Source organism: Falco biarmicus, chromosome 7 (assembly GCF_023638135.1).
Source record: "Falco biarmicus isolate bFalBia1 chromosome 7, bFalBia1.pri, whole genome shotgun sequence".
NCBI lineage: Eukaryota > Metazoa > Chordata > Aves > Falconiformes > Falconidae > Falco > Falco biarmicus.
The window spans coordinates 2,772,184-2,799,411 of record NC_079294.1 but is presented as its reverse complement, the minus strand read 5'-3'; the positions used below and the strand labels follow the sequence as shown (position 1 = coordinate 2,799,411).

Sequence of the window (27,228 nt, the reverse complement as noted above, 5' to 3'; positions counted from 1 at the left end):
GTGCTTCTCGTCAGCTCCTCTCTGGCTGGCAAAGACCCCATCCAAAGCACCCCTGCTCCGCTCTCCTGCCAGCCCGCTGGTGTCCCCCCCCCGAAAGCCCCACTGCCAGCCCCACTGCCAGCCCTCCCGTCATCACCTGCAGGTCCGTCTTCATGAGCGAAGCCCCAGCCTCCACGATGTAGTGGCAGATAGTGCGCTGGCGTAAGGCTGCAGCCTGGTGCAAGCTGGTTTCACCGCTGGGGAGGAGAAAGCGGGAGATGTGAGGTGTGTCCCCCCCGAACAGGGACAAGCAGCACAGGTGGCAGCAAGGGACAGCAATTCCGAGGCAGCGGGAGCTGACCGTGGGTTGTGTGCGTGCGGCCAGGCAGCCCTGGCAGAGGAGGGGGTGCGACTGGGACAGTCAGACTTGGGGACAGTCAGTCCAGAGTGGGCTGGGAACCGTGGCTGGTTAATTAGAATGAGAGCAGCTGATTACGTGCCCAGATGACCGGGCACCTCATAGAAGGTCTGGCCAACAGGTAATGGAAGTCAGTCAGCAACTTACTTCTCCTCCTCCGTGGCGTCGAGGATTTCTGAAGGGGCTGTGGAGAGACAGACAGTGCAGGGCGGGTGAGAGCTGGCTGTGGGGCAGGGACAGACCCACCTGCTCCCCACCCTGCTCCACATCTTTCCATAGGGGCTGCTGTTTTCATGCTGCCTGCAAAGGTCCTGCCTCCAAAGCACTCAGGCCAGCAACAGCATCTCAGCCCAGCTGAGCCCAGGGAGGAAGAGTTGTCATGGACTCATTACAGAAAAATATCGAAATCAAAACAAAGCAGCCTGTGTTTCAGTGGGAGCTGCCAAAAACAACAGGTCAGCTGCCCTGGAGGCAGAAGCAGGACACTGAGAAATGTTTCCCAGAGCCGTGCTGATCCCTGCCAGGATGCAGCAGCAGCCACAGGGGCAAGCTGGTACTGGCAGACAGATGCCAGGGAAAGCCTACATGCCAGAAGGATGGTGTAGCAAACCCAGAAGGAAGGGATCTAAGCCCAGGAGCACCCCTTCGGAGCAGAGGGTCAGGCTTTTTCAGCTGCTGGGCTCCTTTGCTGAGGGTGGCACTCTGGCCCCAGCTCACCGTTCTCAATGATGTATTTGACGATGTCTTTGCTCCCTGATTTGACGGCATGGTGAAGGACGGTCTGGCCCGAGGAGTCTCGCACCATCAAGTCTCTTCCAGCCCGGTGCAGCTCTTGGAACTGCAGGATGGCCAGATTGCTCAGGATGAGTTGCGTTTCCCCACTCCAAGCCCCAGGCCCTGGCATCATGTCCCCAGGTTGTGTGGATATTCGGGGCCTCGTGGGGAGCTTTGTCCAGCTCAGCCACACTGCCAAGTCCCTTCCCTCCACGTTCCCCAGGAGAGGAACAGGGCTTCTTGCCAGGAGCCTGCCTGGTTTCCAGCCACCACTCCTGGAGGAAGGCCCTCGACAGGAGCTGCTCCAGGGCAATCACGGAGCGTGGCTGGCAGGGCTTCCCACAGCCCGAGGCGCACGCCAGCCGAGCAGGCTGGAGGAGACTGCCCGGAGCCACCCCGGGCTGCTCATCGCAGTGGGCAGCGGGAATGCCTACCTTGCTAAAGTTGCCACTCTTGGCAGCTTCTATCAGGTCATCTGCAAAGAAGGGAGATGGGGCTGGGGTCAGAAAACTCCAGTAAGGCTGTTTATCTAATCCCAGAGCCAAGGGCTGGGCACCAGAGGCACGGAAGAGTCAGCTGAGGGTCCAGCATGAGCTCATCCAGGTGCTAACGCCTTGGTTAACTTGGTTTTACACAGCTCCTCCACCTTCGGGCATGTAAGGAACGAGCCAGGGGTAGGAGGGGAACACCACGTAGCTGGGGGCACAGCCAGACCTCAGCCCCAGGGAGAGGCATGTGCAGGGCGAGCAGCCTCTCTGCACGGGCAGGACGACTTGTGATGGGAGCAGATCTCCTGGGCATCAGCCAGCGGCCAGCCGAGACATCTCTCACCCATGACTCACTCACACTTCCAGGCACTGAGCTCTGCTCAAGCTCCAGGAAACTCTTTCCATTTGCTCAGCTCGGTGAGGCCCCTGACCTTGTGTTCCCACCTCCCCGCTTCCCACCAGCCACCTGGCAGAGACAGCCCCCCACCTCAGCCCAGGGCGCTGGGCTCCAGGTCGGGGATTAACCCCTCGCCACATCATCTCCCGCACGGAGCAGCCGGGCAGGCGCCTGGCTGGGCTGCTCCACCAATCACTGTCAGGCCTCTGCTGCCCACCCCTGGGGTCACTGCAGGGCTCCCTGCTCCCACCCAGCACATGGGCGGCACGGCTCCTGCCTGCACACCCGGGAAAGGACAAGCCAAAAAATCCCCAAACGTGGTGGGGACCCAAAGCAGAGTGACCCGGGAGGGGATGTGACAGGACTCACCTCTGTGTGGGAGGCAGTGCTCAGGCTCAGCGCTGGAAGGGAAGAAGGAAACGTGTAACTAACCCTGCCAGCCCCAAGCTGCATGTCACCCCAAAGGGCACACAGCAGGGAGAGGAATGGCTGCGGAGAAGCCTGCCCATGGCACTCCCCCAGCAAGCAGGAGAGGCAGGCCGAGGGATTTTGCTGCTCTTTTGGCCATGCCACCTGCTTCTTCCCTGATCTGTGTTCCTCCCCATCCCCACTCCCATTTCTGCCGCTGCTCCCAGCTCCATCGCTCACCCGTACCCGAGGCTGGCCTCAGCTGTGCTGAAAGACACCCACACTCTTTGCTCCATGGGCCAGGAGCTGGAGCTTGACCCCATGGCTGAGGCACCTGGTGGTGCCCCACTGCTTCCAGCACCGCTGGCAGAGGAACAGAGAAGACAGGATGGCATCTCACCCCTTGGTCTAACTCAGCGCTGAATTCCTGCTTGCTCCAGGGAGCGCCCCTGGAATCTAGCCCCAGGGATCAATGCTGCGAAGCCAAGCCTGACTCTCCCATTGCTGCCCATCCTCCCCGAGGTCCAGTGTCCCTATCATTTCAGACTCACCGGGGGGCAGGAGAGGAGGGTGGAGAGGAGGAAGAGGAAGGGAATGCAAAATGGTGCCCAGTGGGTGTGGCAGATGAGTCGACGAGGTCAGGCATGGCAGGAGAGGTGCTCACAGTCTGGGTGACCACTAGCTCTGGGTCCAGCACGTAGAGCTCATCCTGAGAGATCTCTGTCACATAGTTGAGGTGCTCCTGAAAGACACAGGTCAGCCCTCCTCAGAAGCAAGACGTGCTTCTGCACAGCTCCGTCCCCTCACACCCCACGCCTTGCAGCCCACCCACTCGCTCAGCAGAGCCGTGCCGGCTCAAAAATCCTGCAACCTGTGTGCAAGGGAAGCCTCCACATCTCCTTGTCCTTTTCAGGCTTCCTATCTCCTGCCAACTTAGCAGATGACCCGTACACCTCATCTCCACATCCTCCTCTCCAGATTATTAGGGAAAGTATTTAATACTGGTTAAGATAACCCCCAGTTGGTGGGTCCCCTAGGCAGCCTTGCTGTGCTGCTATTCCTCACCTGCTCTGCTGCAGGGCCCTGCAGGCAGCTTCCCACCCAAGTCTCTGTGCTCCCACCCATGCTTCCCCCCCTTTTCCATAGGAACCTGGAGGTGCTGGGGCTGGTCCTGGGCCAGGTGTCACACCACCCCTCAGGGGATGCCACAGGGCAGAGCAGCAGTGTAAGACCTGCAGGTCCCCAAGGCTAAAGCCTGCCTCTTGGTCTGCGTAAATGTGTGACACCCAAACACCTTCCTGGCAGATGCTGAGGGGGATGACGGTGGAGGACGAGGCTGCACTCACCTGTGCGCGGTCTATCCTGTAGAACCGATCGGCCGTTGTGGCTGCAAGACAGGGACAGAATGAGACAGGGTGATTCTTGGCATGAGACAACGGAGACGGCCACTTCCCACCACTGAGTGATAGTGAACTATCCAGTAATTTTGTGAATCGCAAAAACAAACAGCACCCCCCTTCCCTTCAGGACCCTGCTCCTCTCTCTACCCACGAGGCAGCTCCTTACACCTACAGACCACCATGCCCCTGCACAACATGCCTTTGCTTGCTGTCTCCCCCTCAGTGACTCCTGGCAGGGAGCCACAGGGAAGGCACCAACACACCTAGCTGATGCTGTGGCCTTTCTGGGGACTTTCAGGTGCTCCAGCGTTAGCCCAAGCAGACGAAGCCCAGGGCTCCACTGTGCACATCTCAGCATTCACTCACACCAGGTGAGGAACCGCTCTGATTTAACGTGGTGCGCCTCTTGCACAGTGCTGGGAAATGGGGGCACTGGGAGGAGAGGGAGCTCAGCTCAGCTGACCTGACTGAGTAAGGTCCCACGGACCACTACAAGACCATGCCAGAGCTTGTGACTACCAGGCACAACACAGCATGCCACCACCAGCTGTAGATCCCAGCCCCTGTCTCCTAGGATGGCAGGAGAGCTTCAAACCAGCCCCCAGCCTGCTGCTGGCAGCAGCCTGTCCGAGCGCATCCCCCTGCTCATTCCTCTTCTTCATCCCACAGTGGGAGAGGAACTCCAACACCAGCGGAGCAAGTGGCTGTGCTGGAACCAGACCCACGCAGCCACCACCCCTGGGGGAGCAGGGAAGGGCTGGGGACTTAGAGCATCACAAGGGCCAGCAGGACAAATACAAACACAGTGCCAGGACAATCAGGTTCCCACGCAAGGTGGCATTTCCCCCGTGTCCTGCCAGGCTGCTGGTGCCTGCCCTTGCTGCAGTGGGACCCTTGGGGACCCAGGGAATTCTCTCTGCAAACAGAGCGGGGACAGGCCAGAGCAGATGTGAGGAGTGAAAGAGCCGCATTGATCCTGTCCTGGCTGGAGATTTACAGCCAGGGAGCTGCTGCTGAAGGTCTGTAATTCAGCCGCTCGAATGAGCCTGTGCTGTCTTGAATGGAGCTCTGGCCTCTTTCCCGACACATCTTCCTGAGCCCAGAACCTGCTGCTGGGAGGGTGGCAGGGGGAGGAAAGCGGTGCTGGTACAGCAGTCCTGGCACAGACACCTGGCAGCAGCACCAGTGCAGGGCTGGAACCCCGAAGGGAGACGTTGCATCCTCTCCGCCTAGCACCGGGCTTCCCAGGCTCACACCCACAGCTGCGCTCTACGGGAACAAGTCAAGGAGACGAAGCGCCACCAGCAATCGCTTCTCTCGGCCAGCTTCCAGGTATAGAGGCAGAGCTCTGGAGCCTTATGGTCAACAAAAGCGAAGGGAGAGGAGAAAGCTACTTTCAGCAGAACCAGGACAAGGGAAGAAGCAGCATGGGGAGCCCAGCGGGGATGCTGCTCCCCACAGGGATGCTGATGCTGAGCCTGGCTGCCGGGTGCTGGAGCAGGGGGCCCCTGCCTGCACGACACAGGAGAGCAGCCCTGGCAGTCCCGCCAAGCTGCCTTCAGCTCTGGGCAGGAGACCAGCAGATGCACCTCACCCCACCGGTGGTCAGCAGGCAGAGACAGCCTGGGGCAAAGCACTGCTGCACCGGGTGCGAAGACCCCCGCGGCCCAGGGTCCCAGCCTCACGTGGCTCTCAGTGGCTTGTCGCCAAGGGGCTCTCCCCTCACCCCCCAAATTCATAGAATCATTGAGGTTGGAAAAGATCTTTAAGATCATTGAGTCCAACCGTACACCTAACGCTGCCAAGCCCACCACTAACCCATGTCCCCAAGTGCCACATCTGTGCGTCTTTTACACACCTCCAGGAATGGCGACTCAGCCACCCCGCTGGGCAGCCTGTCAGTGCGTGACCACCCTGTCCATGAAGGAATTGTTCCCGGTACCCCACCTGAACCTCCCCTGGGGCAGCTGGAAGCCGTGTCCCCTTGTCCTGTTGCTTGTCTCCTGGGAGCAGAGACCGACCCCCCCTGCCCACAGCCCCCTTCACCCTTCCATGACCCCATGCTGGCTGGGCCTGATCCCAGGCTGTCCCACACGTGCAGTGTGATGGCATCAGGACGAGCTGCTCCATAACCTTCCCAGCACCGAGACCAGGCTGACAGGGCTGCAGTGCCCCGGATCCTCCTTCCAGCCCTTCCCATAGATGGGCACCACGCTGGCTAACCCCCAGTCTGCTGGGAGCTCCCCAGTTGGCCAGGGCTCCGATAAATGGTGGGAAGTGGCTCGGAGAGCGCTGCCGCCAGCTCCCTCAGTACCCTCGGGTGGGTCCCATCCTGCCCCAGAGACCAGTGTGTGTCTCAGTGGTGTGGCAGGTCTCTGGCCATTTCCCCTCGGATTACAGGGGCTTCATTCTGCTCCCCATCCCTGCCTTCCAGCGCAGGGGGCTGGGTACCCCGGGAACAGCTGCTGTTACTGTTAAAGACTGAGGTGAAGAAGGCATCAGGTACCTCGGCCTTTTCCTCATCCTTTGTCACTGTGTTTCCCCTCACATGCAACAAAGGATGGAGATTCTCCTTAACCCTCCTTTTGTTGCCAACGTTTCATAGAACCATTTTTAACTGTCTTTTACGGCAGCAGCCAGATTAAGTTCTAGCTGGGTTTTGGCTCTTCTAATTTTCTCCCTGCATAACCTCATGACATCCTTGTAGTCCTCCTGAGGTGCCTGCCCCTTCTTCCGAAGGTCAGAAACTCTCCTTTTTTCCCTGAGCTCCAGCCAAAGATCTCCGTTCAGCCAAGCCAGTCTTCTTCCCCGCCAGCTTGCCTTCCCACACATGGGGACAGCCTGCTCCTGTGCCTTTAACATCTTCTTGAAGGATGTCCAGCCTTCCTGGAGCCCTCGGCCCTTCACGCTTGCATCCCAAGGGCTCCTAAGCAGGCCAAAGTCTGTACTTCCAGAAGTCCAAGATAGCGGTTCTGCTGACCTTCCTCCTCACTCCTCCAAGAACTGAAAACTATCATTTCATGGTCACTAATGCCCCAGACGGCCTCCAACCATCACATCACCCACCAGTCCTTCTCTGTTCACAACAATGGGGCCAGCGGGTGCCTCCTCTCGCTGGCTCCCCCACCAGCTGTGTCAGGAAGGTCTCTTCCACCCACTCCAGGAACCTCCGAGCCTGTTTCCTCTCTGCTGTATTGTATTTCCAACAGACATCTGGGAAGTTGAAGTCCCCCAAGAGAACAAGGGCTAGCGATCGTGAGACTTCTCCCAGCCACTTGCAGAGTATTTCATCTGCCTCTTCACCCTGGCTGGGTGGTCTGTAACAGACTCCCACCAGGATATCTGCCTTGTTGGCCATCCCCCTGACTCTTACCCATAAACACTCATCCCTACCGTCACCATCATTCAGCTCTAGGCAGTCAAGACGCTCCCTAACACACAGGGCTACCCCACCGCCTCTCCTTCCTTGCCTACCCCTTCTGTAGGGTTTGTAGCCATCCATTGCAGCACTCCACTTGTGCATGCGAACCCACCATGTTTCCGTGATGGCAACTACGTCCTAGTTTTCCTGCTGCACATTGGGTTCCAGCTCCTCCTGTGTGCTGCCCACATTGAGGGCGCTGGCGTAGATGCAATTCATTTGGGGTATTGACCCCACCACCTTTTTGGGGGGAGAAGCCCTAGTTCCTATGTGATCATTCTCAGGTGCTTCCATGGTTTCCAATACATCGATAACCCTTGTGCCTTTGCTGCCACATGGATCTCCATCCCCTGCCTCCACTGAGACAGCAGACTGAAGCACCTCACTAGCACGCCATCAGACACAGCCAGCACTCCCAGGGGAGGATGATACTCACAGTCCAGGAAGCACCACTTGGGTGACAGCTTCTGGGATGACAGTGTCTTTGGTTTGGCTCCATCTCCCTCCTGTATTTTAAAAAAAAAAAAAAAAAGAGGATTCAGTTGTGTCTCTTGGCCTCCCCATCTCTCCCCAGAGCATCCCCCCTGCTTTGGGAGGTCCTTGCAGACACGGAGGACCCCGGGCGCTTGGATGGAAAGGAGAACTTGAACACAGGCACAGCACACAGCGATGGGGAGCAGTCTGGGACAGGCTGGAGCCGACACACACCAGCTCACTGGAGAGGGGTGCCATGAGATGAGCCCACGAGACCACCACGGTGGACATACAGATGGGCCTGGGGGATGGAGCGAGGCCATACACACCTGGAAGAGCAGGCGTTCTAAAGCAGAGGGCTGCATAGGGAAATCCTGCAGAAAGGCAAGGTGTGCCATTACAGCCCTTATCTGGGCAGCCCCCCAGCCCCTCTCTCTTGCCACCAGAGTTGCTTAATGTGCTGCCACATCTGGCTTTACGCACTGCCTGGCCAAGGTCCCTGCTTTGAGGCCAGAGCACAGCGGTTGCCCAAGGGGAGAGAAGAGGTAAACTGCAGGGTGACCGGGGAACACCAGCTCAATGCACAGCTTTAGAGGCGCAGGAGGATGCAGAGGCATCAGTCTACCAGGCTGACACTGCAGGGAAGTGTTACCCTCCGAGCCTGGGAGCTGCTAGCCACGTGCCTGCCTGCCTGTCTTCCCCAGTGCCTGGGCACAATGCAGGCAAGGGACAGGCATGCAGAGCAGGCAGAGTAAGGAGCAGATGTCAGCCTGGGCATGCAGCTCTGCAACTCAGCCCTGCAGGACCCCGTGCACACGCTGGATGGGATTCCCTCGGGCACAAGAGCCAGCTACCTGGGGACGGAGCATGGTCCCTTCAGTCTCCTGGGAGAAAACCAGACTGAGCAGCACGGCACCAGGAGGAGCGCTGCAGGCTCAGAAGGCACAGCTCACCAGGAACAAGGGTTACAACAGCCCGTGTCCGGGTCATGGACACGCACTAGCACATTGGCAGCAGCACAATAGTTAGTACTTGCAAATTAAAGGAGTTGGAGGGGGGACAACTCTAGCCCAGGCACCTGGGGAGGGCAGAGCTGTGCTAGGAAACACGGAGCCCGCACAGGGTTGAAGGAACACAGCACAGCAAGCAAAGGGACAGACAAAAGGCCCTTTTGTGGGGGTGACAGGTCCCCACAGGCTTTTTCAACTGTCCCATATTTTTTCTGGGTCGTTGACACCTGGAGAACAAGGTCTGAAGTGCAATGCTGAGAAAGAAGCTGCCAGAGAGCAGGGAGCAACAAGCCACCCAGCATGGGATCCTGCCTCCACCACATGGTGAAGGCAAACCATGACCCGCTACCAGAAGCGGGGTGTGCGGTGATGTGTGCAGTTCAAGGAGGCTCAGAAATGCCTCCCCTGAGCCCCCTCCATCCTCAGCATCCAGGCGTGACCGCTTCCCACGCAGAGGCTCACCTCCTGCAGCCTCTCGATTTGGGTCCGGCACAACTCCAGATCGCTGTCTCCTGGAACCACGATGATCCCCAGCGGCACAGCTGCACGACAGGGCACAGACACAGCTGAGGGAGCAGCCCGTGCCCCATCCCCAACACCTCACACAGCTTAGCCCAGGACACTGCCAGACGCGGGGACGGTGGCTCCCACCCCTTGGTCACGCAGCTGGTCACTCACAGGCTTCCTTGAGCTTTTCCTTGTCGTAGTGCAGCGCCTCGTAGTCACGCATGCTGATTCGGCTCACCCGGATCCGCAGCCGCTCGGGCACCGGCTGCTGGCTGCGGCGGGGGGAAGAAAAGGGACGGGATCAGAAAATGACAGCCCCCTTTCTCCTTATCCCACTCACCCCTCCAAAACAGGCAAGAAGACACAGTCTTCTGCACAGACTGGGCTGGGGAGCTGGGCACCAGCAGCTTCTCCAGCATCAGGGTCTGGTCGTACTTCTGTGACCTGATCCCTTCCCAGGCCCTCCTTGAGAGAGGATCAAAATGCCTGTGGGAATGATGCATCAGTCCTGTCCCTTCCCCCTCCACCCCTCCTGCCTTGAAGAGGAGGTGGCAGATTGATCTGAGGAACCTACTCATTGAGCAGAGGCATGGAGTTGCGCCGTTTGGTCTTCTGCACCATGTTGGCTTGGTTGCGCAGGGAGATGTGGATGCAGGAAGGCGCCAGCTTGCAGGGCTCTCCATCTACCTGCATGGGGATGGCCTTGGACGTGGTGAGAACCACCTGCCGGCACTGACACAGCCGCTCCCCATGGCCACCGACCTGCAAGGCAGCCTGTGGAAGGGTCCAGGGTGAGAGCAGAGCATGGACTGAGAGAGAGGTGGATGGGGGGAGCACCCATGCTCAGACAGATCCTGTAACCGAACCAAATTCTGAAGGTCTTGGGCCTCATCTCAGTGGGAATTGATCCACAGAGACTAGGGCATGACAGCACCTCAGCTAAATCTTGGAGAGCCGACACTGTCACACAGGCCAGCACTGCAGCTCCTCAGGAAAGGATCTGTGGAACTGCTGGGCTGGCTGGTGCCCGGTCACTGGGACCGGTCACTCCCTCAGCTGCTAGCTACAACCAGCAACAGCACCCACTTCATTTAGGGCAGCAGAGCTGGGGATGGGTCTATGTGTCTAATGGCTGAGGGAACGGGGGATGTTTAACCTGGAGAAAAGAAGGCTCAGGGGGGACCTCCTCACCCTCTGTGACTACCTGAAAGGAGGCTGCAGCAAGGTGGGGGTCGGTCTCTTCTCCCAGGTAACAAGCAACAGGACAAGAGGAAACGGCCTCAAGTTGCAAGAGGGCAGCTTTAGATTTCATATGAGGAACAATTTCTTCCCTGAGAGGGTGGTCAAGCATTGCAACAGGCTGCCCAGGGAGGTGGTGGAACCACCATCCCTTGGAAGCGTTCAAAAAACACGCAGACGTGGTGCTTAGGGACATGGGTTAGGGGTGGGCTTGGCAGTCCTGGGTTAGCTGTTGGACTCAATGGTCTTAAAGATCTTTTCCATCCTAAATGATTCTACGGTTCTATGACTCACCAGGGATGTCATGGTGAAGCCAATAACTTCAATGCAGCCATCATCATGGCGCTGCGGCTCGAAGTCGTGGTGCTCCCCGGGGTTGCCCCAGGGCATGGTGCCCGCACAGTACCTGTGAGGGGATGGTGCATGATGCATGGACAGGCACCCCAAACCCCGGCAGGAATCTGTGGCATGGGGGTGAGGTGCCCAGCACACAAGGGCAGGTCCTGGAGCTGCTCACCTGGGGATATTCAGAAAGACCAGGCACTGGGGCTTCAGGTCCTGGATCTTGGAGGTCAGGTCTGTCCCATCACACTGGAGACAACACAGGGGCATTCAGGCTGCTGTAAGGAGGGGGCCTGGCCCACCCTACCTGCTTGGCCTCCCCGCTCTGCTCCCTACAGCAACTGTCCTCCAAGGCAGGGGAAGCCGATGCTCCCAGGAACAGATCCTCTCCCCACCCTGAGAGACTCAGTGTGCCAAGGGACTGCTCCTCCTGCCTCCCCAGCTCATCCCCCTCCCCGGCCCACAGCACCCCTGCACACTCACAACCAGCTTGACGTGCTTTGCCAAGTCTTTGGAGCTCCCAGTGAGGAAGTCAGAGAAGGCCGTCTGCCAAGGTAAGAGACAGTGTTAGTGCCCAGATGCTCACCAACGCGAGCAGCCAGGAAGCCTGCCACCAACCTTCGGACCTCAGCTGCTGCAAGCAGCAAATCCTCGCCCACTGCCAGAAGCCCTCTCCATTCCTGCCCCATTCCGCTTGCTATGGTGCCTACCAAAATCTTGGGGCACCTTCAGTAACACGTCCCAGTATTCCCTTGCCAGCCCGGTCCTGGCTTTAGGGAAGAGCTGGCAAGGTGGGTCTCCTCCTGCGAGAGGCTCAAGTCATGAGGGACAAATTCAGCCTCAAGCTACAACGAAGCACCATAAACCAGAGCTGGTGTGACACCACCTAGAGATGTGACCCTGCCTAGAGATACCACGAGACAGCATGGCTCACAGCCTTTAGGGTCCCCGCTGGGTCTAACCGTACAGAGAGGAGGGGAGACAAGCAGGAGAGATGTGAGATGGTGCAGAGCGGCACTGGCCCTTTAGTACTGCTCAGATACCAGCCACCCAGCCACCTGGTCAGGGAGGTGTACGGAGGATGGGGAGAAGGATGAACAAAGCCAACACCGAGAAAGCTCCAGAGGTGAGACACGGGAGGCTGGCATAGTCTGCCAGGGAGCTCTAACTGGCCCAGGGTATAAAATAAAAGACTAAAGTGGTGTGAGGGCTCTACGGAAAGGCTTCCCGTTCCGCTGCAGGGGGGACAGCCGGCCTCCCCACAGCTCCGGGGAGGTCCTGCCTGGGTGACCGTCTCTGAGCCAGAGAACAAGAACAATAGTGGCAGGAGATCAAGACAGCAACTGTGGCGCAGGCCAGGGAGCAAGCTGTACTGCCAGCAGCGCCTGCAGCCAAAGGGGAGCTGCGACTCCAGGGCTGCAGCCTTTCTCCAGCAACTCTCCAGCTTTGAGGGGCTCAGCCTGAGCGCACGTGAAGGGCTGTGTAACTCGGATGGGTGAGTTCAGGGTGCGGACGAGCAGGCAGGGCCGTGCCCATGCTCCAGCTGACGCCAAGGCTGCTATGAAGGCATGCCCAGATATCCTCCACACACTCACCCCAGCATAGAACATTTTATTCCGAAACCGGCTGTTGAACTTCTCCGGGTTGGCCTCTAGGGAAAGGAGGAAAAAAAGCCCGGGTCATTGGCCTGCACATGGAAATATTCAATTTGCCAGCCCTCCCCAGACACCACTCTCCAGGCAGCCTCGCCAGGAGGCAGCCCCCGGCTCTCTTCCCACGCAGGCACCCTGCTTCCCCCTCCGCAGCCACCACCTGCTCCTCAGCTTCCACCTCCAGCCCTGCCCTGGGGCAATCCTCGTGTGTTCTTTCCTGAGGAATGGGATGTTTTACAGCTCACCGCAGACCCTGCCCAAGCCCTGCCACCCCCCTGCCACACCTCGGGATTCGTGGAACTCCAGTGTCACCCGTGCATCAAAGCCGAGGCTGAAGTAGTTATTGAAGACATCTAAAGGGAGCTGAAACGGAAAGGAGGAATAAGGATGAGGTTGCCAGCATGTGGCCCCAGCGAAGACGAGGTCAGGCTACCCTGACCCCATGTATGGGGCTCAAGGCCGAGGGAACCCACTTGCCTTCCCCCCGCCCCGTGAAAAGACAGAGGTCACCAGCCTGAGATGACGGGCTGGCCCATGGCTCCTGGGGGTAAAGGCTGTGGCCCAAGGGGACAGACTCTGCTCTCCAAGATACCTGCCGTCATCCTTATCTCGGCTAAAGAAACAGCCTCAGAGGGGACTGGGCTTATACCTGTTGCCAGCTGTGGTTAAAACCTCTGGTGGGCATTTAGTTCTGATCTCTGCACCCTCACCATGAGTGCTGTGGGTCAGAGCCATGTGGGGAGGAGTGGTGTTGGAGCAATGGGGGGGGAAACACAGCCCAACGCTGTAACCCTCGGTGCTCGGGCTGCCTGAGCCAGGGGGAGCAAGGAGAGCGCAGCCCCCCAGCACACAGCAAACACAGAGGAGGTGTCCCACCTTGTCAGCGGCCGCCTCATCCTTTTCCTCAGGGTTTGCCTCAGGGTTTGGCTCCACGTGGAGGTTCCAGCGATCAAGCTGCACAATGTTCCCATCTTCCACGTGTGACAGGATCTTGGAGAGAGGCTCATCCGTGTAACCCTGGTGAAGAGCAGGACTCGGTGAGCCTCCTACCTGCCTCCCCGAGAAATGCCTCCGAGACTGGGCTCTGGGATGACATCCCAGAGCAAAAGATACGGAAAAGATCGATCATACTTGAATGCACAACAATGTGGGATTTCAAATTTAAAACAAATCTAAAAATCTCCCCAAATTTGAAATAATGATTGATTTTGCTAATGTCCTAAAATCTAATGCAGAATAATTCAAATGCCAGAAGAACAGTAATGTCCAAGTAGCACTTATTTGTTGGTGTGTATTTAGGGAAAGTCAAAGCACCCAACCCATGCAAATCCCCACCCACGTGTCTGGAAGCAGAGTCGAAGTGCTCAGCCCTGCTCTGTCAGCAGCGGGCTCTTGTGCCCGTCACTTACCCCACCCCAGTTCAGTGTCCTGGCCAAGTCATTCCCTGTCCCCAAAGGTAGGATGGCCACAGGAGGAGGTGGGTTGAGGCGTAACTGGTCCAGAATGGAGAGTATCCAGCCCACCTGCTCAAGCAAGAGAGCGCAAAGGAACAGTTGGTTACTCAGGGACTGGGAGGGGACTCAGAGCACTGGTGATGGCAGAGGGGCAGAGATGGGGTCCCCTTAGCCACCACTGAAGCTATTCACAGTCTTTACTGCTCCAAACAGGTGCTGTGGGAGATACCAGCAATCCCAGTGAGGACACCTGGTCTCCAAAAGGGCTACAAATCCAGCTGTGCCACAGCCTAGCACTCCCTGGAGCAGTGCATGAGGGGACCCACAGCATCCAGTGCCACCAGCTGTACCACAGACACAGCGCATGCATTGTGCCCCGATCTGGATGGCAGCGAGGAGGGTTGCTGCCGGCACTGGAAAAGCCTGGGGGACTCACCGTGCCATCTCCCCCGCACGCCAGGATCCGGAGGTTGTGGACCTTGCGGTACAGCTCCAGCCTGCAAGGAAGAGGGAGGGTGAGGAGGGGAGAGGCACCGACGGCGTCCAGCAGCGGCCACAGGGGTCCCTGTCCTCACAGAGTCACAAAGCCGTGTGTGTGGCCCTCCCCACTGCCACAGCAGCTCGCAGCCGTGGGCCAGCCACGCAACGCTGGCTTCACCAGCTCTTGCTGAGGAAGAGTGGCATGTCCACGGTCTGTGCACACACAGATAAACAGAAACGCAGCAAGCAGAGGAGACTCGCGTGACAGTATTTGAGCACAACGAACTAGGTCTGGGAACCTCACCCCACAGCTGGTCCCTTCTCCACTAGCTTTACATTAGAGCAGCCCTCCAGCAGGGAGCACTGACTGACCACGAGGCATCCCCGAGAGGCCTCCCAAGGCTGAACTCGCTGGAGGTCTCTGCACAAAGCAGCTACGGAGCATCAAGCCTCTGCCAGCTGTGGGAAGAGCTCCAGGGAGGAATCTCTGGGGCAGGGATGGGGGAGAGGAGGGTGCTGCCCCATCGGTACTCACGCCTCCTTGGGTCCACCCTGGCTGAGGTCAAAAACTTGCCGTGGGTTGAGATACCACATGAAGGATTGGATGATCTTGGCTCCCTATGGGGAGAGGAAAGACTTCAGGTAACAGGGAGTTCCCAGACAGCAGAAGGCGGCATCTAGTCCTGGGGACAGGCCAAGACGACGGCGTTCTGGGGGACCCAGGCAAAGCCTGACCAAGGTGGCAACGGCCAGGCAGCAAACTGGTGTTGCAGGGGTCTCCTTGCCTCTTCTGCAGCTGAGGCATCACCCCAAGCTATGATGAGACCTCAGCAGTCAAACAGCAATGCCCTCACAGAGCCGCCTTCTCGCGGAGATGCAGGACAAGGCCATACCTGATTCCCACCGCTCTTGGGGTTCACAAACACCAGCAAGGGCTTCATGAGAGGAGCTGGCAGGGGCTTGATGACAAAGGGTTTCCACCTCCCTTCCTGCAAGAGGTGTCACAGGTCCTTCCACAAACCCGGGCAAACGCAAACTCCCACCTCCAGCCCAGCCCTAACATCACACAGGTCTTACATCCCGTAAGTCTTACAGCTGGGATTTGCCCTGCCAGCAGGCACTCTCCCTCCATGTCCACCTTCGCACAGACCCAGCAAAGCCCCCTTGTTCCTAGTCATGCTCCTCACTGCCCAGTCCCTCCGCTCTCCTGAGACAAGGTTATTCCCTGTACCCTCATCTCTTACCTCGGCCCCCTTCTTGCTGGATTTCCGCTTGAATGATGTTCTCTTCTTCTTCTTACTAGATTTCAGTGGGTTCTAGAGATAAAAGAAACAAACCCCAAAACGGCATGAGGAGCTGCTGGGCAAGCAGGAGTCGTGAAGGAGCCGGGAGAGCTGAGGTGACTCACCTGGGGCCGCCGGACCCGCAGAATCCAGGTGGGAGGAACGACAACAGCAGCGTGAGCACCCAGTGAGCAGGGCTCTTCGATGTGTTGCAGCATAAAACACGACACTTTGCTGTGATACTGGAGAAGAAGGAGAACAGAAAACTCAGGGGCTCAGTTTGCTGGGGACAGCCACCTTCTCCTCCTCCCAGCCTCCCCAGGCCAGCGCAGGGAGTGCTGGAGGAAACCATACAGGAACTTTGCAATGGGAAGGCAAGGAGGAGAAAGCTTCTCGGAGGAGCTTGCAGCCACCATGGTACGGTGCTCCCAGTAAGAGCAGCTGCGGAGGGCAGGCTGCAGGGGAGCAGCCTGGGTTGTCCCAGCAGAAAGCAGAGGTCAGTAGCTGCGGAACAGGCTGCTAAGACATTCAATGGGGGCTTTGCTCACCGCTTGCTTGCACCACGAACAGCTGATGGCTACAATCTCTTTACTGTGGAAGGCAAACTTCTGCTGGAAACCCTGTGGAGGGAAGGACAAGAGGCTCAGGGAATTCCCTTCCAGCTTTCTACCATCCAACAGGACTTCCTCACCACTAGGAGAGACGTTAACAAAGAGCGTGGCGGCAGCCAGCGGCCTCCGGATCCCTGTCGGATAGCTCCAGCCCCCACCGCGGCACCAGGGAGGCCACTGAGCTCTCAGGGGTGTCCCTATTGCTCAAGGAAAGCACGTCTTGAAGACAGTTCCCTCCAGGATCAATTAGGCCCAGGGGGAAAATAACTCCACGTGGGAAGCACTTATTTAGTGCTTCACTGTGCAAAACAGGGCACGCGCCTTGGTTTTGCTGTAGGCTGCTGCTGCCAGACAGGAATGGTGGGATGTCCCTGGTCCCCAGCCCTGTTCTTGTCTCTGGCTTGACCTTAGCTTTCCTTCAGGCTGAGAAAAAACCCCAAGATGCCCTCTCACCTTGCCACACTGCCGGCACTTCCCTTCTTGCCGCCTCCGGTGTACCCAGTGATGCCGGACAACGATGGGCTAAAGGGAAAAGAAAAAAAGAAAAAAAAAATAAAGCAAATGAAATGCCCAGTGTGTGAGGAAACGCAGGAAGAGGCAGGAGTAATGGACCCAGGCCAGCCAGGATCTCTGCTCTTACAGCAAGCCCACCTCAGCAGCACCAGCCACAACCCTTGGGGAGAAGGCAGAACCAGAGAATCGGGAGGCAAGAGGCCAAATTAAGGTGCTCAGAGAACAGGGCATTAAAACCAGAGAAGCAAGGAAGGAGGGGAGCGGAACTGAAGACCGAGAATCACACAAAGCAAACCCAAGGCAGAGCGGGCAAGCGGCAGTGCAGGGAGTGACTCTGGCCATAAACCGCAGCTCCATCCCTTCACGTCTCTGCCCAGATGCCCCCAGCACCAGGTGAAAAAGGTACTGGTGGAAGGTGTGAGAATCCCCAGGGAGACACAGTTTGTGCCTGTGGCAAGAAGACGGAAGGGCTCAGCAGCTCCAAAGCCCCCCACGTCCCCACCACCCTGCTCCTCGCCCCAGGTGCTGCCAGCCTGCCTCAGCCCCTGCCTGCAGGCTCACGGTGGGCACGGCGGGCTGGGACCCGCAGCGGGGACTGCAAAGGGGTCCAGAGTTTTTCCATTAAGTACCTCCCAGGCCTGGGCTGGGAACAGCACTGCAGGGAGGGCAGCACAGAGAGAAGAGGGCGAGTGAGTCCTCAGCCCAGCACGGCAGAGCTCAACGCCCAGCTCGTGACAGCTCGTGGGACCGTGACAATGACAGAGGCAGAATCTGGCAGGTCTGGCTCGGCTCCAGCACCGCCTGCTCTGCACGCAGCACACGGCAGAGGACAGAGAGCCCCGCCGGCTTCAGCAGATGTTAATCCAGTGGGAGCAGAAGCGGGGCTGTACCCTGAGCTCAGCTCTGGGTCCCAGCAGGCACATCTAGGGAAAGGGCTGACCCCAAAGGCGATCCCTGGTGACACAAAGGCCAGGACAGCACCTTTCTAGGGACACAGGAGGGAAAAGCCCTTGGAGGAACCGAGTAGTATTAGAAAGACAGGATGGAGGAGCAGGGTTTGTGAGAAAAAGGAGGAAAATCATCTGGTTTTCTGGAAAACCAGGGAAGGGGAGGGAGAGGAAATCTGTAGAGGCTGGAGAGGAGAAAAAAAGATTGAGTGGAGGCAGAGAGTTGTCAGCAGAGCCCAAAAAGTAAGTGAAAGACAAATAAAGGAGCTGTGCTAGGAGTGATGCGGGAAGGAGGCATGGCAGGAGAAGCCAAGGATGAAAGGAAGGTTTAAAACGATGCTGAAAGCTTCACCTTGCCAGGTTGCCCTGGCACTTCTGAGCAGGCAGCCCTGTGTTCGACTACCTTTCCCCTACTGCGGCCGCTGTGCCAGTACCAACGCGGTGGGGGGACAGCAGCTGTGTTACCAAAGGGGCCTGCGACTGAGCCCCCCGTGCTCCCGGCACAGCGCTGCGTGGGCTGCGCTGGCTGCACCGGCTGCGGGGTGAAGCATGAGGGGCTGGATGCTTGCACCAGCACAGCTCAGCAGACAGGTCCCAGGCCACCGCTTACACCCAGTACATTAAAACATGGGCTAAAGGGGCCCTGTAGCACCTCTGTGGGCACCTTCCACTGCTACCTGGAGTACCTGTGGCAGCCGAGTCAGGGCTGAGTGATAAAGCCAGAAGTGAGCCCCTACCGCTTCCTTCCAAATTGTGGGGGACTTGAGGACCTGCTGCTTGCCACAGCCTCCTCTGTGCGCCTGGGGATCAGCACAAGGGGGAAACTCCCAGAAAACAGTTTGCAGGTTCCCCCCGTGCAGATGCAGGTGCTTCAGAACAGGCAAACCAGAAGATGCTCTGCATTTGCCACCTGCGAGCTCCTCACTCCCCGTCTGCGCTGCTGCCTTGCGAAGAAACATCCCTCCCACCGTGCCGCTCCCTTGGAGCCAGGACACGACACGATGGGCAACGCGCTGGCAGCATCTGATGTCTCTGCCACCAAAATGGAAAGAGCGAGGCAGGATGCGGGCAGCGTCTGAGGCACAACTCTCACCTCCCGTACGTTCCGGGATCCTGACTCCCTGAAGGAAGGTTTGCAGCGGAAATTTATCTGTAGATTGAACACAGGTGAAAGCAATCAGTAAAACCATCACACCTGAAGGAAACCTACCAGAGTTTATTTTACTTCAGCAGGCCCTGGAGATGTTTGCTGCTTGCCACTAAACCTCTCACATATTTCTGTTACTGAACAAAACGGGGCCTGGGGTCCCAATCACGGCACTAGATGCTCCTTTTGGTACTGTCTCCTCAGAAGACCCCTCTTGGCAATGACATATTGCAGTTCCCCAGTCTTCCTGTGTTTCTCTACTCAAGAGGAAGGGCTGCCCAGGAAAAGGCTGTTACAGCTTTCCCAGCCACAGAGAGGGCATAACACGTTTCTCTACTCACTTTCTCCAGCTGTTCGATGCAGGGTGTATGCACTACGATCTTGCAGGCTGCACACTTACGCCGGGAGAGAGGTTTTTGCTGGAGGATGAGAAAAGGGGAGGAAAAACATGCATGTGACTAGCAGCATTCAGAGCCCAGCAATCTGCCTTCCATCACAACTCTTCCATATATTTCAGGACGCAGAAGAAGTCCTACAGGAAAGGTAGACACAACCTACACTCCTTGCAAGGGAAGGGATCTAAGCATGTGCCTAGAGCGGATGCTCTCAAGTCTGGGATGGAGCGGGGAGGTGCTCTCCCGCTGTCCTGTCCTGCAGTCCCTGGCCTCTTCTGACAGTGCCTGAGAGCAGGATGGATCAAAGCTGGTCTGGGAGGCACCTGGAGGGCTCCCATGGCAAGCCCCACGGGCAGGCACAGGATGGCACCAGTGCTCTGTGTCCTGCACCACCAGCAGGATGGAGCCTGCCAGCTGGGAGGGAGGACTACAACAACCCCGTGCAACAGTGCTGCCTGCAGGGCCAGGAGGCAGCAGGCCTGGGTCTCCAGTGCTCACTTTTCTCCTCTATTGAAAGGTCTTGGATTCAGACTGTCCCTCTAAGGGCGTATGATCTCAACAGCCTCCCCCTGGAAAATCATCGCATCACCTCCGGGTGAGCGGCAGCTCCACGTCAGGTTCCCATTGTGAACTGAGCACTGGCACTGGCAGAAACTGGGGACACAGCCATCCAGCCCGCAGAGGCAGGATGGACAAGCTCCCCACCCTGGTAGCCCCCCCAGCCCCGCACACATCACGGCTGTCACGGTCTCCCCAAGTGGCAGCACAGCCCGCATCCACAGGTGACCCCAGGTGACTCACCAGCAGCTTTGCCATACAGTTCTGCTCCCCAACGTAGCAGAAGTCCCCAGAGACATTGGTCTCAAACCAGATGTGCTCCCCATAGACCGCAGTCTCCTGAAAGGCACAGGACAACACGTTTCTCTGACAGCACCCCCCAAGATGGGCATCTGAGCCCCTAAAATGCTTTGTGCAAGGGAAAAGATACTGGACAGTGCTGCGGGGTGGGAAGTTGGAGCTAAGTACCAGCCAGGAGACAAGATGCACAGAACAACCAGGGCCAACATCTGGACAGAGGGAACCTCACGAAGCTGCTGCCGTGGTGCCCACCCGTTGGAAATGGGAGAGCCCCAGGGAACCCACTCCAAGACCTACAGCCCAGTGGCAGCGTTCTGCACAGGGGAGCTGCTTCCATCACCCCCAGAGAGGAAGCATCGGGACAAATTCAGTGCAGGGGACTCTCCTGAAACAGCTTCTATGACCTCAGGGTGCAGCTGAAAACTTTCTGGGCTTGCCTGTGAAGGGGCAGGGGCTTGCTCCTGTTGCTTGGCCCCAGAAGACCTCAGCTGCCAGAAGGAGAAGAGCTGGCAGTGGAGTAGCTACACCACCCTCCCAGGAACCGCCTGTGCCTGCATAGCCTCTCCTTGCAGCATCAAGGGGCGATGCCAGCAGCACAGACGCCGGCACCAGCTGGTGGCAACGGAGGAGGCCATAAATGTGTCAAAGCCAAAGTCACCTGGGAAGAGCCTGCTGCTTCTTGGCCGACAGCCCAGTCCACGCAACGCCCAGCAAAACGTGCTACAACTTACGCTCCAGTCCACAGTGCTGCGTATCTGCCTCTCCGAGTCACTCCTCAGGGCTAGCGCAGGGTTTGGCTGGGCTACCATGTGCTGGAGGCTGGACTTGGCAATAGCTTTCCTGGAAGACAAAGAAGGGCTGGCTATTAGATCGAGGGAGGAGGAATACATGCAAAGCACAACCGGCTTCTGGGATGTACAGTGAGGCTGGAGCAGAAAAGCATCCTCAGGACCAAGCGGCTGGAAGTGAGGTGAATCTCCAGCACTGCCAGCTGAGGAGTACCTGCTCCTGTGAGGCAGCCTTGTGGGACGAAGAGGTGCTGGCCACATTGCCAGCGGCTCAGCTAAAGACACCCTGCACCCAGCAAAAGGCACAGCCTGAGCCTGCTGGGTCAGAGCCCTGGGGGATTACAGGTCCATTGGAAAACAGCCTGGGACGCTCCACCGGGCTGTGGTGGTGTAACCCAGAGCCCTTGCCCCACACCGGCTCCCCGCAGCTCTCCCACACCAAGGCACCTCAGAGCCTGGGGCATTTCTGGGGACCAGTACAACTGCCTGGAAAAAAAGCAGCTAGTTTTTGGGGGCTAACCCAGATGTGCTACAGTGGAGGAAAGGAGCAGCAGAGCCAACTAGCCGGAGAACACGTGCACCTCCAGCCCACAACCAGGCTTGCCCCCTCCCTCCAGCCCCGGGCTGTCAGTAGGGGATGCCCACAAGCCCCAGGGGGCTGCACTGACAGGTAGCACTGGTCCGAGTGGGAGATGCTCAAGGGATGCGAGCAGCACAGCAAGACACCAATGGCAGCTGGGGCCAACATCACCAAGCCCCTTCCCTCCCTCCCTGCCGAGCCTGGGCCTGCACCCAGGCTCCCCCCCCCGCCGAGGCATCGCCCGCTCGCACGCCGCCAGCATACATACAGCAGCCGGGGGCTCCAGCCATCCGGGGCGGTGTGGCGGGTGGGCTCCGGACCCAGGCACTCAGGGAGGGTGGCAGAGGGGCACCCAGCTCCGGCCGCCCCCGTGCAGCGCTGGGCCAGCAGCCGTGGGTGGCCAGAGGGGAGCAGCCCGGGCCGGGGGACATCGCTGGAGCGCCGGCGCTGGCTGAGACGGCGGGTAGTGGCCCGGCAAGCCGTAGGTGGCCCGGCCACACATGAACTCGGTGGGCAGGCGGTGGGATGAGGCACGCCGCAGGCAGCGGGGGCCCCTTGACAGCAGCCCAGCCTGGAGCGGCCGCAGCCAGGGCAGCATGGGCAGCCACCTCTCCTCTGCCCGCCACCCGTGCCGGCCCTGCTCCGCTCCCACCGATGCGCCAATGCCATCGTCATCCTCCGGAGACTCAGATCTGGAGCTGTCGGTGTGGGGCACCCTGTCCCCCCCCTCTCCAGTAGGGATGAGGCTGGCCAGGAGGATGGATGGACCCACCAGCTGGGCATCGATGGCTCGCACCCGGCCCCCGCGCTTCATCTGCACGGCGAACCGGGGGCTGAGGCAGGGCGGCGTGGTGCTGGAGCGACGGCGGGGGCCAGCACGCTGGGGCAGCCCCAAGCAGGAGAGGGCTGGCAGCGGGGTGCCCGAGCCACGGCGGCGCTGGGCCAGCGAGGCGGAGGGCAGCCCTGCCTGGGAACGTCGTCTGGCCTTGCTCGCGGGCACAGCCACAGCGCTGCCACGCCGCGGCCCCTTCCTCCCAAAGTGCCACCTAAAAAAGGTGTCCATCGTACCCGGACGGTGGCTGTTAACACAGAGACCAGGAATTAAATAGGCCCCCCTGTGAGTTCCCGGGTGTGGGGACATCAGGGGACGGAGGGCAGGAGCAGGGGACATGGCGATGCCACCCTGGGCATGCAGCAGGGCTGGGACCCTCTTGCTGGGCAGACGCACTGCTGGGGCTCCTACTCCCCGAGTTTCATGGCTCAGCCCAGGGCGCTGCGATGGCAGGGCAGGTGTCACTGCCTGGCCGGGACCCTCGGCACCCCCTGCTCGCTGCTGTGGGATCGGCAGAGCCCCTGCACCCCGAGGTGCCAACCCGCCCCAGTGACTTACTCTCCTGGCGCTGGTCCACCTGGTTTCCCCACGGGAACCACTATGGCTAAGCACCAGCCCTACCAAATCTGCGGCAAATTGAAACTGAGCCCTTGCGAATCTTAAAGCAGAAAACCAACCAGGCGAGGAAAAGCCGGGCAGGAAGATTTGGTAGCAGCCGGCTGGAAGAGGTGGAGGCTGGCAGAGCTGGAGTAGCGCAGAGGAAAGCTAGGAAAATCATCCCACTCGCCCTGCGCAAAACTTCCCTCTCCTGGTGGAAAGAGCTTCACCAGGGCTCTCGAGCTTTCCCTGCCCAGCCCTCCGAGCTTGGCAGGCTGCCGGCGTGCTGCAGCAGTCCTTGGAAAGCCCTGGGTCACAGGTGGAAGGTGCTGCAGCAGTTTCAGCGCTGGCGGCTCGGCATGCAAAGGCTGGAGCGGAAGGAGCTGAATCTGGCTAGCTCCAGCGGCCCCCTCCCCAGAGCTAGTGCTTTGCTTCCCACCCTCCAGCCACTGCCTCTCTTCAGCCGCTAAATGGAGAGGATTTATTCGAGGGCAACTCATAAAAAAAAAAACCAAAACCAACCACCAAGACCTACAGCTTGTAGAAACAAACTCCTGGCTCTTCAACTGCTCCCAAGACTCTGGATCACGGCAGCCTGCAGGCACACACCACCATCGCTCTCAACAATTGCCACGCCGTATGAGGCAGCTCCTCTAGTCACCAACGAGGGTACGGGCGCGCTGCTCAGCACCGTGGCATCTGCTCCGCTTGCTTCTGCCTTCCTCCCTCCTCACGTGCTTTTATGCACTTGCTTGCAAGTCAGCAATACCAAAGGACCTTCAGGAGAACGCCCTGGCCCAAACCCCCACTGCCCCGAGGGCCACACAAACAGACAAATTTCTCAGAAGCTTCCCTTTTTGTTTGGGAAATGCATGTCAGATGGGACATATGTCTTATTTTCTAGGCTGTCAACTGGAGCTTCTGCTTAGTGCTTGTAGCACAAGCAACCCATTGGGCTGTACCTCTATTGATTTTCAATGAGTACAAAGCTAAGTTTGTATTTTTAGAGAAAGCCAGGCTTGGCTTGATCTCCTCCAGCCTGGTAGGCAAGGAGGCCAGTTCTTCAGATTCCACAGTCTCAGCACCATGCCTGTACTCGGTACCGTAGCACAAGGAGGGAAGGCAGGACAGCAACGCCCTCCAGAAAGCAGCATCAGGGCAGCTAAAGCCTGGTTGAACTGAAAGCAAAACCAAAGTGCCACCTCTCCAGAGGGATTTCTCAAGTCCCACCACAGCAAGCAATGCACTCGGTCACCGGCAGGTTAACTGTCACACCAGTGAGGTCCGTGCAGCTTTGCTGAGGGCAAAAGCATGTTTTGCTGATCACCTTGCTTCCAGCCTGTCCCCAACACGGCAGCCCTCCGTCCCTGTCCCTTCTCCCCATTGCCTGCAGGGTGATGCACAGTAAATTGCATCACCACCAGCAGGTGTTAAAAACTGTCTGAACGAATAAAACATCTTAAAAAAAAACAGGGAGAGAAGGTTGCCTGGGTGTAGCATGCTGCAGCAGATGTACTGCCCAGTACATTCTGAATGAGCTGAGTCGATGCTCCCTCCTGCCCCAGATATTCCAGTAGCACGAAGCTGCTGTGGTGCTTGCTGAGCTGCTGCTACGGGCAGGAAGATCTCTCAAGACAGCTTCCTTCCTTTTTGCACCACAGTCTTGCAAGGAAATCTGCTAGAACAACCTTGGCTTGACATTTATGTTTGGGTACTAGCTGATTATGGCCCTTTTTATCTTCAGGACTGTCTGCAAGTAGCACATGGACTCACACTCTGGCCACCAGTGGTGAAGGTTATTAGCAGGCAATCATCTGAGAACCCACAACAGCAGCACGTGGTAGCACAGATGTGATGGGTGAAGATATCCCCTTCCCTCGCAACCTACTTCCAACCCCAGATCCAAAGGGTGTATCACGGGTGCCGAGAGCTACCGCTGGCGGAGCAGAGGGACACACTGCCGGGGTGCCAGCAGAGCAGCCAGGGAACCACGCTCTGGGCGGAGAGGAGCCAAGCCCTGGCAGCCCCTGGCCTGGCAGCAGAACATCTCTGGGATCTCCACTCTTTGCTGCCGAGACCGAGAGCTGTCCCCTGTGCCTGCCCTGCAGCCTGCGTGGCTCGGCTTGGCAAGGAGGCCGGGCAGCAGCAGCCTGGCATTTGCAGGGTGGAAGGGAAGGGAAGTACCGCTGCATGCACTAGAATATCAACTCTACTTACCAGCAGCTACACACTATCATTTCCATCTCCTTCCGTGAACGAGGAAGGAGACAGCAGCTCTGATCTGCTCATGATCTGCAATCAGAGCTCTTGGGAGGTGTTTTTTTCATAACCAGACCCCTCGGAGCTCTCAGCCTCCTACGCTCCCTGCCTGGCATCAGTGGGCAGAGACGCTGCTGAAGCGGGAGCGTGTTCCCGAGTGCAGGCAGGCAGCGGTGCTCTCCTCCAGAACTGGGGACCGAGAGAGATGCTGCTCCCGGGGCACTCAGAGCAAGCTGCAGCCTCTGACTCTGAAGACAGAGTTAACCTTGGCAGCAGGATCTAAATGCCCTTGGAAAGTCAAGAGAGGGATCGTAAGAGGAAAAATGCACATCTTGTAACTTCAGTGGATGCAGAGCTCATGGATCGGTTGATCCATGATCGGGGAGATCCTGCTCTCTGGACAGCCGGCAGCCAGCCCTCCTGTGGCGGTGGTGGCTCCAAAACCAGACAGGCTGAACCCTGGGCCTAAACACACAGTGTCCCTCAAGGCACAGGCTCTGCCCACCTCAGGAGGAGCATCTTGATACTCAGCTCCATCATTCTGCCTTGCTTCACTAGCCTCAAAAAAACTCCCAAGTACCATACTGGACAGGCCCCCTGTGCCCCTAGACATGTAGAGGGATGCCGTGCCATATGCCTGCTTGGCTCTTCCTCTACGTTATTATTCTCTCTGTCCCGCCAGCAGCCTGGTCTACTCCTGCCCAGAAGCAAGAGAGATCCCAGGTTACCCTCACACAGTGCCAAATCTGGCACCCCTCCCCTGGCACCAAGGGTGGCAAGGGGACCCTACTGCAGGACACTGCCAGCAGCACAATGCACACGCCTTGAGCCCTAGAAAAGTCTGGACCTGAAAAACACCATCAGCTCCTCCTGACCTTTCAGCAAACCTCCAGCTAGTCGGCTGGAAAGCATTTTTTCCAACCACGGGGCTACAGCAAGGGAAATGAGCCCAAGAGCTTCAGCCTGCTCCGTGACGAGCACCCATCCTGATGGCAGCTGGCTGCGCTGCAGCGTCCCGGCTCGCTGCGGGTGCCAGGGAGCTGCTGCGGCACCAGAGCTGGCAGCATGCAAGCAGGAGCTCGTTTCAGCTTACAAGCTGTCTTCCCTTGGCAAGGACGCTTGACTTGCACAGCTCAACCACATGGAAAGTGTAAGTGTTATTAATAGCCACCCTTGCATGGCACCAAGATCTCCTAGGCTTCTGCCTTTCTGTCTCCTCCCTGCCAGGACAGCGGAGGGACAAAAGCCCCGGAGCCCATCCAGGGAGCTGCTGCTCATCCCCACCCTGCTGACATACCACCACTTGCCTTCAGCCTCGGCTTCCATCCCACGCTTCAGCGTTACGACACTCCCATCTTTCCAGGCATGCCGCTGTCCCCACACCGCTCCTGCCGAGATCCTGTTCCTGCTCACCCATCCTGCTCCCAGGTGTTGGTCACTGACCTCTCCTCTCCCTCTGCCCCCCGGGCCAGCCCCCCTCCCCCCCGCCATGCGCTACGAGGAGCAGCCTGCCCAGAAGAGGTGTGCTGAGGAAGGTGTCCCTGCACCAGACGGGGAAGGGAGCACGCTGGTCAAGATGTGGTACAGCCCTCAGGGTTTTGGTTGCAGTGAGGTGAGCCGTGATCAGCGAGTTCCCAAACTGCTCAGTTTGTTTCCACCTCAAAATTTCCAGCCCAGCTGTAACCTCTCCTACATCACGCAAATAAACCAGAGTCAGGAGCTGCCCCGTGCCAGGTCCAGCACCAGCAGGGAGATGCGGCTCCCCCTCGCACGTGAGCAGGGAGGCTCCATCTAAACCACGAGCTTTTCAAAGCATCGTGAGGGGCTGCTCTCACCTTCTATTTTAGGATTCATTCATTTGATCTACTGCAACAAGTGGCACCGCCTACAGAGGCCACAGCACCTCGCTCCCAGGCTCCCGAGCTGCAAGAGCATGACATTCCCAGGGCAAACCGCGGCCAAGGACATCCTCAAT

The 27,228-nt window shown here is 58.4% G+C and overlaps 1 protein-coding gene across 1 annotated transcript in view; it reads right to left on the bottom strand.

Moving 5' to 3' along the window:
* Positions 1-26,705, bottom strand: part of DGKZ (diacylglycerol kinase zeta) — a 31,363-nt gene extending 4,658 nt beyond the window's left edge. The window contains 31 exon segments of the mRNA XM_056346103.1: positions 137-236; positions 545-581; positions 1,115-1,235; positions 1,606-1,646; positions 2,426-2,457; positions 3,016-3,206; positions 3,811-3,851; positions 7,722-7,791; positions 9,232-9,311; positions 9,448-9,548; positions 9,851-10,050; positions 10,810-10,921; positions 11,033-11,106; positions 11,341-11,403; positions 12,453-12,508; positions 12,794-12,872; positions 13,386-13,526; positions 13,919-14,032; positions 14,400-14,460; positions 14,979-15,061; positions 15,337-15,432; positions 15,688-15,759; positions 15,852-15,968; positions 16,275-16,346; positions 16,791-16,859; positions 18,891-18,947; positions 19,286-19,363; positions 20,141-20,236; positions 20,929-21,037; positions 21,834-22,027; positions 22,029-26,705. Coding sequence (XP_056202078.1) covers positions 137-236; positions 545-581; positions 1,115-1,235; positions 1,606-1,646; positions 2,426-2,457; positions 3,016-3,206; positions 3,811-3,851; positions 7,722-7,791; positions 9,232-9,311; positions 9,448-9,548; positions 9,851-10,050; positions 10,810-10,921; positions 11,033-11,106; positions 11,341-11,403; positions 12,453-12,508; positions 12,794-12,872; positions 13,386-13,526; positions 13,919-14,032; positions 14,400-14,460; positions 14,979-15,061; positions 15,337-15,432; positions 15,688-15,759; positions 15,852-15,968; positions 16,275-16,346; positions 16,791-16,859; positions 18,891-18,947; positions 19,286-19,363; positions 20,141-20,236; positions 20,929-21,037; positions 21,834-22,027; positions 22,029-22,736 — 3,465 coding nt within the window. The 5' untranslated portion in view covers positions 22,737-26,705.
* Between the last annotated feature and the right edge of the window lie 523 nt (positions 26,706-27,228).